Source organism: Cyprinus carpio, chromosome A16 (genome assembly GCF_018340385.1).
Source record: "Cyprinus carpio isolate SPL01 chromosome A16, ASM1834038v1, whole genome shotgun sequence".
In the NCBI taxonomy this organism is placed as follows: domain Eukaryota; kingdom Metazoa; phylum Chordata; class Actinopteri; order Cypriniformes; family Cyprinidae; genus Cyprinus; species Cyprinus carpio.
In genome coordinates, this window is record NC_056587.1 from 20,106,183 (window position 1) to 20,121,319 (window position 15,137).

General features: G+C 37.7%; 1 protein-coding gene across 1 annotated transcript in view; it reads right to left on the bottom strand.

The window, feature by feature from the left end:
* Positions 1-15,137, bottom strand: part of LOC109056986 (eukaryotic translation initiation factor 3 subunit H-A-like) — a 54,140-nt gene that overhangs the window by 36,546 nt on the left and 2,457 nt on the right. The window contains exon 2 of the mRNA XM_042773198.1: positions 4,115-4,271. Coding sequence (XP_042629132.1) covers positions 4,115-4,271 — 157 coding nt within the window. The remainder of the gene's footprint in view (positions 1-4,114; positions 4,272-15,137) is intronic.

Sequence of the window (15,137 nt, forward strand, 5' to 3'; positions counted from 1 at the left end):
TCAGTGAAATTATTTGTAGTGCACATTCCTACTTCTACAAACCATTGTGAGGTTATCTTAGTTTAAAGGTGCCACAGAATACAAAAATTACTTTTATAAGGTGTTTGGACACAGTTGTGTGGCCGCAGTGTGTGAAAACAACCAGCCTATAATGGTAAAAATCCACTCACTCATTGTTTTATAATCCTAAAAAATCATAAACAGTTTCACCACATGAGCAGTTCCAGACTATGATGTCATACTCGGGAAAGTCCCGCCCATTTGAGACGCTCTCTGCCCTATTAGCATATACACAGCCCTGAGTGAGCAGCAGCCCTCCGCCATTTGTGTTTTCTTGCTGTAGCTGCTGGAGATACAATGTCAGCACCAAACAGCCATTAAAAATGTCTGTGTCAGGATGCACCAACGAACACAGGAGTCTCCATAGACCGCTGAGGACACGGTGGTTACATTTCATTTTCGAAGGAAATGTTCTGAAAAAAAAAAAAACACGGAAAAGTCCTTTGTGCTAATCATTTTATGCCGGGCTGCCTCACAAACAAGGGTCAGTTCAGCGCTGGAGTTGTGCAAAGATTGCTTAGAAAGAGGGATCATACGCAAACGTCCAGACTGCAGACAAAGTAAGCATCACGAGCTTCTTGGCTCTCTGTAAGGCTAATGTTGCTAAAGCTACTATTGTCTCAGTCTTCACTGATGCTACCAGAATGATTGTAAATAGGAATGTGGTAGTTAAAAACTGCGTTTGGAAGCAATCTGAGGTCATTAACACGGTCACCACCAGTTAAACCGTAACACCGGTGGTGTGCCCACGAGCATGAGCTCTTGAAGCTCCGCACTCCTCTGAGAAGGGAGGCAGGAGCACCAGCTCATTTTCATTTAAAGGGGACATACACAAACAGCGCATTTTGGCTCATACCCTAAAAGTGGCAATTTCAGTAAGCTATAAAAAAATTATCTGTGAGGTATTTTGAGATAAAACTTCACATACACACTCTGGGGACATCAGAGAACAATTTAAAATATGATATCAATGCATTCTATGGCACCTTTAAGTTTCGATCAGAAGTGCTCTTGGAAAAGTGGGGGTTTGGACAATATTAGCAAATCTGTATGATTTTGTGATGACTTTGCATTGATAAACAATTCATGAAATCAATTCATTAGATCAAATAAAATATAACTTTTGAACACAAAACAATACTGGAGCTATTTATAAACTGTCTTTAAAGTGGATTTTAATTGGTTTGTTAAGTACCAACTAGGGGAGCTCCGACTGATTGGCTTCCGATCTTTATTTGCCAATAATCGCTTTGGGAAGTTTGATATTTACCCTGCCATGAAACGTTTGTCATGACATGCAGCGGCACAATCTGAATCTCGGTCCGGTGCAGGTAAAATAATTATAATGCTGAAGGAAGAGGTACAATTCATATTTCTTTATTATATACCTTACGAAGTAATTAGAAAACTTTCTGTGAGATGTAATTTCACAAACAGCGAGAGTGAATCACTGCATACACTCTCTCTTTCAATCTCTAAATGCACAAATGGCTTCATATCATCACACTATAAGCGAGCTGCACAGTTGTATGAATAAATAGGACATGACATGCATCTATGCTTACATTTCATTGTGCTTTATCGCAACATTCCCTTACATATTTAATCATTGCAATGGTGAATTAATTTAGTCTATTAAATCCCACCACATTTGTGACAGGTTCAATTTAATTGTTAAACGATTGGGTTCACTAACATGATTTAATGCAATATCAAAATTCCTAATACTTTCATGTACTGCTGAGAGTGAACAGCCAGAGACCTGCCTCTTGATCTATTGGCCACTTTGAAATAACAGAGCGCATCCCTGTGGTAAATATATGAGCGGATGTACAGTACCGGAGTTCAGGCCTGCTCTTATCATGGCAAGTGTATCTCTGGATCCACATAACAGGCATTGCTGTATTGATTCAAGCTGCGGCAGCATTAGGGAGTGATATTTCTTGCGCCGGCTGAAGAGTTAAAGCAGAGTCTCTGAGCAGTTGTCCTTGGACACCATCACCGGTTTGGTCTCTAGTGCTGCTACATCTGGACTTGCAGCTTGTTAGTGCTCAGCTCAAGCCAAACGGTTCAACGCCGCTAACAAGCAGCACCTAACGGCAAGGTCATTCACTCAGTCAAAGTGCCAAGGATGGGGGGCTGACCTCTCCATGACACCTGATGCCAAGCCGATAAAGGTCCAGGAGATAATTACAACCACCACTGGACCAGGCCAGCACAGAAAACTAATAAACACTTCCTGTCATGGACAGAACAATGCAATATTACAGCTGGAGAGTGAACACAGCAAGAAACAGAAAGCAAGCTACAAATAACTCCAGAATATCCCTGTATGACACGAAAATCACCAAAGGAGTAGAGATGCGCAATTAATTATAATTAAAACTACTAAGTACATGAATGAACTGCTTAAATAGTACGTATGCAAAATTGACAACCAGCGCTAACAAAGCAGTCTGATCCACAGACACATCACACACAAATCATGCAATCACACTTGGAAACAAAATTATTGGAATTACTTTGGATTCGCTCTATGTTGTGCCGAATACAACCCAACATGCAATGCAGAAAACTAAAATATTCCCATTATATTCAATATGATTTAGCATGACTAAAATGTGTAGACCAGGGGTTTTCAAACATTTTACAGCCAAGAACTTCTAAATAGTACTCCCTTTTAGGGCTGCACGATTAATCGCATGCATTTGTCATGCGTGTCTCATCAGTAAAGCCGGTTCCGTGATTAGCGGTAAATGTCTGTCACCTGTTTTCAAACGGGAGCGGCAGCTAATACACAGAGCCATAGTTCACTGACAAGCTACGCAATATCGTGTTCATAATCGAATGCGATTAATCTCAATTATGAACAGAATATTGCGTAGCTTGTCAGTGAACTATGGCTCTGTGTATTAACTGCCGCTCCCGTTTGAAAACAGGTGACAGACATTTACCGCTAATCACGGAACCGGCTTTACTGATGAGACACGCATGACAAATGCATGCGATTAATCGTGCAGCCCTACTCCCTTTGTGAGAGGCCCTCATCCCTAAAAATCCAAAATTACTACAAAATTAAATTACTGGATTTTATTTTCTCACACGGCCAAAGCAAATTCGCAAAAACATCCTCTGGAAAGAATTTATTTGGTATTAAGCTGACAGCATGTTTTCTCTATGCCCTTATTGTGTTACTAGGACTGTTAACAGAAAAAAATAATAAGTATTGTAATTAATCTAATGATTACTCACCACTCAAGAAAGCTAAATAAAACTAATTTTATTGAAGAAACAGCATTTTAAAAACTACTATTAATATAAAGTACTAAACTCCTACTATATATATTTTATATATTTGCAATAATTATGTTTAATAACTATTATTATTAACATTTTAATATATTTTATATTTTCAATAATAAATAGCTGTATTTTACTAAACTATTACTGCTACTCATATTACTACCACTAACAGCTGTTATTATTATTTGTTGTTTTTGTTATTATTATTATTTTTCAAATATATTTAGCATAAACATATTATAGCACAGTGTTAAAAACCTGTTTTAGACAGCTTCATTTATTGCACAGGGAGTGTTGGTGGGAATCAAACAGTTGCATTGAAACTGTTAATTTGCAGGGACTGCTTTATCGATTACAGTGGGAGTGTTCCAGTTTCGCTGCACTGCTTGCTTTGTGTAATTTCTTCCAAATATGAAGTGCTTTGTTTTTCATGCTTCTAAGAGGATCAGAGTTGACCGTTTAGTCACTGTCTTGATTTAATGATGTATAAAACAGCATTGAAATTAATTCAGGAACACTGCTTGCAGCTTGTTTCGGATGTGTGGCGATAAAATAGAGTCGCCCCACACAAAAGCAGGTATTTTAATGCAAATTCTATTAATCAAATCGAATCATGATTACACTATAAAAAAATACAAGTGAAAAGCAGTTCCCCTTTCCACAGTTCTCTCGCCCTGAAATCCAAATAATCCCTCTCTCGCTTCTTCCCAGAGCGCCGAGTGCAATCATCAATGATTGCCGTGCACCTTACCTTCATCGAAGTCGACATCATCTTCGGTGTGTTGGGGGAAAGGGAAGCAGTTCGTGATCTCCAGACTGTCTTCAACCACTAGGCCAAGCAGAACACCCTGAACCACCTCACTGCCCTGGCCCTCCTCCTGGTAGTGCTTGATGATCTTCAACACCACCTGCAGACGCACAAACACACAGCCTGATCAGGAACCTGCGAGGAAACACTTCTTGCAAAACGAAATTTGGGGCCGCTGAAGCAAATTGAATAATATATGATGCAATTTCTCCCCCTAAAGGCGTTTAAAGTGTCTTTGTGTCGCCTTTGCAGGAGCAACAGCGGACAGAAATAACATTTATATGAGTTTGTTGCATGAAGATTTGCGAGGTGTAACCAGGTACACAAATGCATGCACACACACTTGCACAAAGTGGTTAGCATTTAACTAGGCATGTAATAAAAACGGCAGATTTTCATGCTCTACTAGTCTTAATGCATGTGAAAGTTTAACTAACTGATATACTTTCCGCAGATTAATTAAAGTATAGTAAGACAATTGTTTTGTGTTAGGTTTTCTGAAATGTTTAAATATGCAAGAGGCATTATCTAATTAAATATGCATTGATTTGCATACATTTGCAGCAATCTGAGCACTGGATAAAGCAAGGATCAAAATTCTTGTTGACATTAGAGTTAAAGGTTTTTACAGAGGAGATTTTGGATCTCTTTGTCACCCCATAAATCAAAAACTACTGTCAACATCCAGAAAAAAAAAACATACATTTTCATCATGTTTTTAGGAATAAGATGTCTCTGTAAAAGCTTTCAGAATAAAGACAGGAATAAAACTATAAAGTCTGGTGTATTTAAATGCTTCTAAGTGAAGAATTCTGACTCAATGCATGTAAGAAAAAATTATTTTGAGAAAACAGCCTTTAAAGATATGTACTGTAACTGAAATCAACACATGCAAATAATTGAACTGTAATGCAATGAATACTTAAATGTGTATGTTGGATGTTTTCTTTCCACAAAAATGAATGTTTGATTAAAATGGGATCCTCTACAGTGAATGGGTGCCATCAGAATGAGAGTCCAAACAGCTGATAAAAACATCACAATAATCCACACCACTCCAGTCCATCACTTCACATCTTGTGAAGTAAAAAGCATCATGTTTGTAACAAATCCATCATTAAAGCACTTTAACTTCAAATCATCACTTTTGGCCAAAATGCCAGTTAATAATCTGTAATAACACTTCTTCCAGTGAAAAAGTCCATCTCCTGTTGTCTCTCACATCAAAAATCCACCCACACGTTTTGAATCGTTTTTGCTTGTAAACGGTGATTGATCTGTGCAGATTTCTCTTCAGATACAGACAGGACTAATTTTTTCTTGGATAAACCAAAATTATGAATAGAGTATTTTAGTCAGAAGTAATGGTTTGAAGTTAAAAATGGATTTCTTTAATACAAACATGCAGATTGTTCGCTTCACATGATGTTAACTGCTGGACTGGAGTGGTGTGGATTATTGTGATGTTTTTATCAGACTCTCATTCTGACGGCACCCATTCACTGCAGAGCATCCATTGGTGAGCAAGTGATGGAAAGCTACATTTCCCCAAATCTGTTCTCATCTTCATCTAATATGGCCTTAGGGTTAGTAGGGTAAATTCAGCAAATTTCTATTCATTTCAAAAGCTCTGAATTTCCTGACCCTAATCAGACATGTTTCTACATTAAAAATACATCAGAGAACAATAATAATCAGACATTTTGCACATTTTTATGCTTAATCAAGATGCAGTAAACAGCAATCCATCTCAGCTGACCACTTATCATCGGATGACCCGAGACGGATGTTAATTCCAGGCTTATGTTTGCCCATGTGCTTTAGACAGCTCTAAGGAGAATATTAATATGTGCGAGCTTCAATTTCAAGATTGGCAGAGTGGGAAAATATCTGTCTGTGCTCAAAACAGCCACGAATGTGAAGAGCAAGACATGTCGCTTTAAAATACAAGTTGGAGAGCCAAATGGAAGATTGCTCCTCCATCTTAACGTGGTACTTTGTGACCACTCAGAGCAGAAAAAGATGGAGAAAGACCCGGGGTTAATGGAAGAACAAATACACTCACTGTCTAATTACGCCGTCTGCACAGCCTCTCTGAATACCAATCCACTGGGGTTTTTTCTTCTCCTAAGTCCTACAGAAGCAAGAACTCATCTTCGATCCCATTGAGAGCCAGTTCACACTGCCCAAGGCCTGATGGGATATGTTTGTTTTTCTCAGAAGGGACACAGCATTTCATATCGCCAGTGTCTGATGGGGAACTAAAGTGCATCAGTCCATCTGTAATTCCATACGGAGTATCGAAGCAGGAGATGCATTTACAGATGCTGCACAGACAAGGCGGAAGTCACATATTTACTGTTATTTCAGCAGATAAGAGTGGGGCAAACCAATTCCAACCTCAAATCACTGCTATAGAGAACCATATATATATACACATACTGGAACACATGATTTTATGACATTAGATTGTATAAATGGTTCTCCAATGTTTATACTGGCTCACCAAAGTGGACAGAAGACTTGCTAAAACATCAACTGACTGGGATCTTGAGTACGCAATTGAAAGTGAAAATGACGGTATGCAAATGTGCAAAATTTTGCAGAACTTTTCAAAAAAAACTTCTGTTCTGTTGCATTCCATTGCGTGCTTTTCGAATGCAAAAACATGTCCTGTATGTATGATCTAACATGAAATTTAAAAAAGTTTTAGTGTGTGAATATTAATAGGGTCCTGCAGAAATCACTTCATGAGCTTGAGAAAAGTATCCAGTCAAGTATCTTATTAAATATTCATGAGCCAAAACCTTCACAACAGTAGGATTTGTTAATTGTAAAGCTGATCAGGACACACTTAACATCATTCTGTCAGTCAGCAAGTTATGCCTGCTGCGTAAATGTCACATAATGCAATTACTATTCATTAGCAAAGCCTTCACCTTAGTATAAATAATAAAAATGAGAACCGCGTTATAAATAAACTCAGGACAGTTTTTTTTTTTTAATAAATTGAAAAAAATTGAATGCGATAACTTAATCAAAAATTACAGTAAAGTCATTTAAAGTGTTACAAAAATATAACATTTTTAATAAATTCTGTTAGTTTGAACTTTTGAAAAGAATCCTGAAGAAAATGTAGCGGTTTTTACAAAAAATATGAAGCAGCATGACTGTTTTCAACATTGATAAGAAATATTTCTTGAGCGGTGAATAAGCATCGTAGAATGATTTCTGAAGGATCATGTGACACTGAAGACTGGAGTAATGATGCTGAAAATACAGCTTTGCATCACAGGAATAAGTTACATTTTAACATATATTCAAATAGAATTCGGTTATTTTAAATTGTAATATTTCACAATATCAAAATAAATGCAGACTATAAAAACATCAAAATCTTATTAACCTCAAACTTTTGAATGAGTGTATATATTATACAATCGATAATTTAAAGATAATTTACAGTCAATAACCACAAAATAAACCCACATGCAGAGCAGCTTTACTCAACTGGCCGTAAAACACTGCAACTGACCAATCAGAAAAGAGCATTCCAGAGGGCGGCGTAAGAAGGTGCAATAGAGTTTAGATCAATTATTTTTTTTGCATGAAGAGTCATTAAAGGAATCGCAAAGGCACTGACATCATTAAGTGGAATCTGAATCATTAAAAACCTTTCGATTCCCATCGCTCCCCTCCTGTAGCCTGAAACTGCATGGAACAAATCTGCCATCATTTACCACAACATTCATAAAACAGTGCGCTAGAGGCAATATTACACACAATTCTCTGGGTGCGAGTAACATGTCAAGCCCAAATGACCTGACAGCACTCGCCACATCCCAGCTGTTAAGATATATGAAGCATTTCACGGTGGCGCGTTGAATTAATCACAGATGGACTCCCTGTAAACAAAGTTACAACCTTTGTCTGGCTTTAAAAACTCACACAGATGGTGGTCAGACATATGGTGGACGTCCATAGCACCTCATTTCCACATGAGCTAGAGGCTCTATGTTGTTTTCCAAAGCTTATTTGTGCCTCTTTGAGGGTTTGTAACAGGCTTTAAGGTCAGTGGAAAAAAAAAAAGTGGTAAAGTCAATACTCTCTGAGCTGAGTCCTGCCAATCTGATCATTTCGAGTCGAGGCGACGTGCTGGAAGAATTGTGAAAAAGCCTGTACCCCTAAATCATTCAGGAGGGAAGTCACACACCTGCTTCCTCAAATGAATTGAGCTGCGCTTGGTTGGCCAATACAGTCGGCTCCCGCCACGGCAAAACAACACAAAGCCAGCGGCAAAGATGACGGTGTGGTGCAAACAGAAGCACGGTGACACACTCCATACGGCAGAGAGATGCGAGGGAATACGAATGTCACTAATTGCCTGAGCAGTTGTAACACATAAGAGAACAGGAAACAGCAGCATCCAGTTTCCTGTTGTTCAATCTTAGGGTTTGAATCATCACTCATTTGATTCGAGGCAATTAACTGCTGATTAAACGACTAAAAATGCTGGTTTAGAATGCTCCACTCCTCACTGATGTTAAATGTTTTAGTGGTGTTTATTTCTTGCAATTCAACCTCTGTCGCCAATGCATGTTTTTTTATTCAGTTTAGGGTCAAGACAAGACATGCATGAATATATATGTGTGTGTGTGTATAATCATTTAATTTACTTCATATTATATATATAATACATTAAATGCATCAATCTCTGAATGCATAGACAATTTAGGACTGGTGGTGGTGCTTTTTTAGCCATTCAGTGTTTCTGTAAAAAAAAAAAAAATTTGGAAAAAAAAATAACAATAATACTGATAAGATGATGATGATGATGATGATGATAAAAATACAAATTCTACTAATAAGAACAGTATAAAACGTTGATGAACATTAATCAGGTTGTGCGCGTTCGCTCAAACTGATTTGCTAATAGGTGAGCACCAGCCAATGAGATTGCTGTTTGCGCATTAGTTACACCCACTACCGGAAAACCCGGCAGTTCTTAAAAAGTTCTGAAAAAATCCAAAGGAACGCCGTAATTTTGACAGGAAAATACAACAAAGAATATCGTTTACATGTAGCGTGTCAATCCTGCAAGACTCTCTCGTTCTCTCTGCTCTCACCAAAGCGACGGCGAGTCGTGCACCATCACACTAGAGTTTACGGTACGTCAAACACAGGTGCACTGCGCATCCATTGAGATGAACTGAAAAACAGCACAGATCGCTTGACCGAGAGTTAAACTCTGAAAAGCGCAGAGTGTTTGGTGAGTGAAAAAAAAATTTCTGTGCTAAACTTACTCAGCCTTCAACTCACACAATAAGTAAAATCTGAGAACTTATTAGCCATTGGCTTATATTAAACATCATTTAGTCACACAGAGTGAAGATTTATATATGCATATACGCGTGATTTACTCACAATGTAGAGGGTTGATAAATTTGAGGCTAAAAGTCTAAATTCTATATTAATGCAACAAGACGCTCATGTTTTGTATGACAGACTTCAGACACAAATGTTGTTGACATTTACACACATTTACACTTCAGCATGAAAATAAAATGAATGGTGCACCTTCCTGTGATGATTGATTAATATGACTAATGTTTTTTAAAAAATGTCAAAAAATAATAAAATATTAATGACAAAATAATAAAAATTACTAAATACTGAACAATTGCCAGTTATGCTAAAGTTCCTAAACATTTCTAATTTATGTATTTACCTATACAATGTGTTGAAATGATTAAGCTATTTAAGTAAAAATCAATTAATAACAAAAAAATGTTAATAGAAAATAAAAATAACTGAACAATTACAGCTAACGGTTATGCAAAAGTTCTTGAATACATCTAAAGTGATATTAGTTTATTTAAAAGTACAATTTTCATTAAATGACTTTAAATAAAATAAAAATAAATATCAAATGATTCCAAATAATTAACTTAATAGTAAATTCCTGAATATCTCCATATATTTAAATATACAATTTCCGCCGCAATATCATTAATGGCAAAATTATATATATATATAAAATTATATTAACAACATATTAAACTACTGTCATTAACAGTTATGTCAGGCAAAATAAAGTTACAAATGTCTTAATGGGATCAGGAAAAGTGGCTTTTCCTTTTTTTGAATGAAGCCTCAAACAAAGGCTTAATAGCTATTAGTTAACATTAACCAATTGCCTGTGCGGCCTTGCTGACATCAGCTGAAAGGAAAGTTGTTTAAGGCGGAGCTACTTTTTACATTTTAACACTTTAAAAGCTCTAGTCCGCTTTATGCAAAAGCATCTCATAACATCCATCAGACAGTAACAGCGATGCCACAATCAGCTCAGATCCGCCGCTGACTTGCCCTGAAACCCTCCTTCAAGCGCGGGCCTAAGGAAACTCAGGGGGCTGGATTTTTACCACAGGTTCAAAGTAGCACCACACACCCCCCTGTTCTCCTCCTCCATCAGCTGGGTGAAAATAACAGAATACTTAATGAGCGCATGCATTCCAGCAGCGGCGGCGCTTTGACTGCTGCACACGGGGCGGCGCGCAGACTACACAGACCCATCAAAGCAGCACAACACCGCCTCAACACTTCATCTAATGATCACCCGTGAACTCAGGAGAATTGCACGCTTGCCAGTTCTATTTTAGATAGGCGCTTTTGTTTTGCAATGACTAGCATTCTCTCTGCGGCGTATTGCGAGTGTTCTTGGGCTTTCTTGCTTTCAAACTTGCCTCAGCTGAGGGGTGACGCAATCCACAAGCCCGAGGCAATCAGGTAAACGCGCTAACACGTTCCCCACGGACCACGCTGACGTGAACGTCTGTCCCTGTCAGCTAGCCGAGCAATGATGCGCAGACATAGCCCGATGACTGTCGCTCAGGTAGGACGAGGCCTATGATCCATCTTCATAAAACAATGACGAAACAAAACTCCACGCTAAACCGCCTCTCAAAATGAACAGCCTTTGACAACATCGTAATTGAAAAGTTTCACGCCAAGCGTACAAATGAGCTCGTACTTCAGATTTGCAATGCTGGAAGGAGAAACCTGGAGAGCTCGAAATAAGGCCTAATAGTTCACTTTTAAAGGTGCCATGTGTAAAAATTGAGGTAAAAATATCCAAAAAATGACCTACACGCATCAAAAGAATGAGAAGAAATAAGGGGCGATGATGTCATTAAAAAAATGTCAAGTTATAGTGCTGCAGAGATATCAACCTTAATTAGCATTAGCATTAACTAGCCACGGCCCCGACAGGTGTCGTAATACCAGTTTCGACCATGGGAGGCGGTATGCGGGCAACATAACCACCAGCCCAACCTGCAATACACGAATAACTCGCACGGCTTGTGGGCGTACTTGAAGCTGATGTCAAGCAACCGCGCTCGGAATCACAAATCAAATCCGATAAGAAAAGGAGCCGAAAACAGAGAGTAAACATCGGCACTGCTTTCCATCGCTGGAGACAACTGATGGACTTGAAAGAAATGAGGTTTGACTCCGAACTCGCAACATTTCTTTTGGATTGGTAAGTAAGATGCTGTTAGAAGTTTCGCTATAAAGTTTGTTCTATATGTTTGCGTATTTTTTTCTGGAAGTTATAACATAGAAATGTATCGAAGGCTGTTTCGATAAACGTGCTAATGTTAGCGATGGCTAACCGTAGCTACGTTTGATAATTAGCTAGCTATAACTTACCCACAGATCCGATCCGGTTTTCACCTGTTATCTACCAAAGCCCGTCTCTACCAAGCTGATGCTAAAAATGTAACATTACCTAAGAAGCTTGAAATGTCTTTCGATGATAATGAACCCGAGAGAGAGAGAGAGAGAGAAGGGAGAGCGCCCCGGCCGCGCGCGCGCACTCACTCACTATATTCAGAGCGGTCAAGTTTTTGAAAGCGTGTGAAAAGAGTCAATTGCGTGTGTCTCACGGTGAATGCTTGAGAGTTGGCAGCTCTGGTTACGTTGGTTGGCGCAAGCTTGGTCAACATCAGCTGTCTGATGTTGACCAATGATGTTGACAGAATGCTGTCTGTCAAATTAATTTAATTCAAATAATGTGTATATACAACTCAAAATGTAATATGAACAAAACGAATATGAACATATTCACTGGTAAAGGTGAAGGGGAGTAGCTTGAAGATGTCATGTTATCCATGTTATATGTTAAAATCACTTGACATCACCCAACGTTCCTCTGGAGGCAAAACGTCCTCTTAGGCTTCAGCTATGGCTCTAGGGTTGTTGTGAAGGTAGGGGCGGAGAATAGAGACTATGCCGTTTCTCGTTTGTTACTCTAGAGTAGACCAATTCACTTTATTGAGGCATACTGCCCCCATCTGGTATGGAATGTGGAGTATGACTTGATTTTTTGTACTGATAACAGCAACTAATTATTACTACAAAATCTATAGTTCAAGTTAAGTAATAGGCTTAGATAATGTGAAATGTCAAATAACCACTGGAAAATAAAATAAAACTGTACTGATAACAGCAACTAATTATTGCTGTAACATGTTTCTCGTTAATTTTAACAAATAGGTTCTTTAAACTAAAGAGAATGAAATCATGTATGTACAGTGGGGAAAATATTTATTTGATCCCCTGCTTATTTTGTAAGTTTGCCCACTTACAAAGAAATGAAGGGTTTGTAATTTTTACGGTAGGTTTATTTTAACGGATAGAGACAGAATATCAACCAAAAAAAAGAAAAAACACATTATATAAAGGTTATAAATTGATTTGCATTTCAGTGATTGAAATAAGTTTTTGATCCCCTACCAACCAGCAAGAATTCTGGCTCCCACAGACTGGTTATGTGCCCATGTGAAACACAGATTAGTCCTAATGTCAGCTCATTAGGTGTATAAAAGACACCTGTCCATACAATCTGTATCTTCCCACCATCTTGGACGAGAACCTCCTTCCCTCAGCCAGAACACTGAAGATGGGTCATGGATGGGTCTTACAGCATGATAATGACCCGAAACATACCACCAAGTAGGAATATGCCACTAGGAGTGACTCAAGAAGCAGCACATTAAGGTCATGGATGATGTGGCCTAGCCAGTCTCCAGACCTCAATCCTATAGAAAATCTGTGAAGGGGGCTGAAACTTCGAGTTGCCAAATGACAGACAAGAAACCTTGAGGATTTAGAGAGGATCTGTAAAGAGGAGTGGATCAGAATCCGTCCTGAGATGTGTGCAAACCTGGTGACCAACTACAAAAATATCTTACCTCTGTGCTTGCAAATAAGGGTTTCTGCACCAAGTACTAAGTCATGTCTTGTGGGATCAAATACTTATTTCACTCACTGAAATGCAAAACAATTTCTAATATTTATATAATGTGTTTTTTTTTCTGGAATTTTCGGTTGATATTCTGTCTCTATACGTTAAAATAAACCTACCATAAACAATACAGACCCTTCATTTCTTTGTAAGTAGGCAAACTTACAAAATCAGCAGGGGGTCAAATCAATAAATAAATAAATAAATAAAGATCATGTAAAAAAAAAAAAAAAAAATAAAAAAAGACTGGAGAACAAACTTTTAAGAAAACCTATGAGAAATGCTGTTCTGATAACCATAACTAATTATTACTGTATTGTAATTTTCTTGTTCATTTTAACTAAAGGAAAAAAAATAAATAAAAATGTCTTATATTTTCTCAATTTTAATTTATTCAATTTAATTTTGCAAATAAATAATATATATATATATAATATATATTATATATATATATATATATATATATATATATATATATATATATATATATAATATATATATATATATATATATATTTATTTATTTTTTTTTTTTTTTTTTTTTTTTTACTCTGTATTTTTTCCTTTGTATTGTTCCAAAATTTGATAATAAAATAAAAATAGAATTTTTCGCACACATAAAGATGGGATAAAGATATATAAAATATTCTTAGCACCAACATTAAAGGACAAATTCACCCAAAATCCAAATTGGCATCAAAATTCACTGATATTATTTACAGATAATCTCATCTGCGTCTGCAAATCTCATTTGTGGTTTTCAAACTTCAAACAATCATGTGGCAAGCAAGAGCCTATTGCACAGTGTGTCAATAATGCATCTGAACTCACAGTTTCTTAATTTAACAAGTGCAAATGAGATTTGATAACCCCTGTTGAGAGGAATATGGTTGGAAAATTGCAATTTGAATTATGTATTTCATTCTGTTCCTCTCACAAAGCTATTTTATGGCTTAAGAAGACCTGGAATAAAAGAAAGCATTTCAAATATGCAACTTTTTGGGAGCTTGACGTAATTCATCCAGTCTTTTTATTTGCAAAAGAGCAGCTCTGCCTGTCTGCTTAATATCTCCTTTTGTGCTCACAGAAGAAAACACTACAGCAGGTGTTTAAACATAGGTTGGATGAAAACAATGGACAGACAAGCGACTGTCCTATCAAGGTCAATCTACATCCAAAATGCAGTAACTGCACCAGATAGTGACAGGATGTGTTTTCTTGAGACAACTTCGCCCTCTCTTGGCAGTGATATATACTGCAGTGCACTGCCACATCTGTACTGCATCAACCTCAAGCTCAGACAAGCTCTTTAATTAAGCAAACCCTTCAGTCCTCCTGCGCACCAGGAGATAAACAGCACACTGTCCGCACGCATTACTGTGATGATAATTGGAGGGTTTAGACCAAATGCCAAACTACAAACTTCAGCCTTTATCTAACGGGAATCACTGGTCCGTATGAGGGAATGCAGGCTAAAGGCCTGTTCACACCGGGACGAATTTCGCGCGCGATATTCGACGACGTTTAACGCCTCGTGACTAAACAAAGGGCGCCAATGTGCGTGTGCACACCGACGCGAAAAACGCCACGCGTAAAAGCGTCATTTTTTAAAAAACGCCTCGGGTTCGTTTTTTTGGTTTGACGCGCCGCGTCAAAAAAC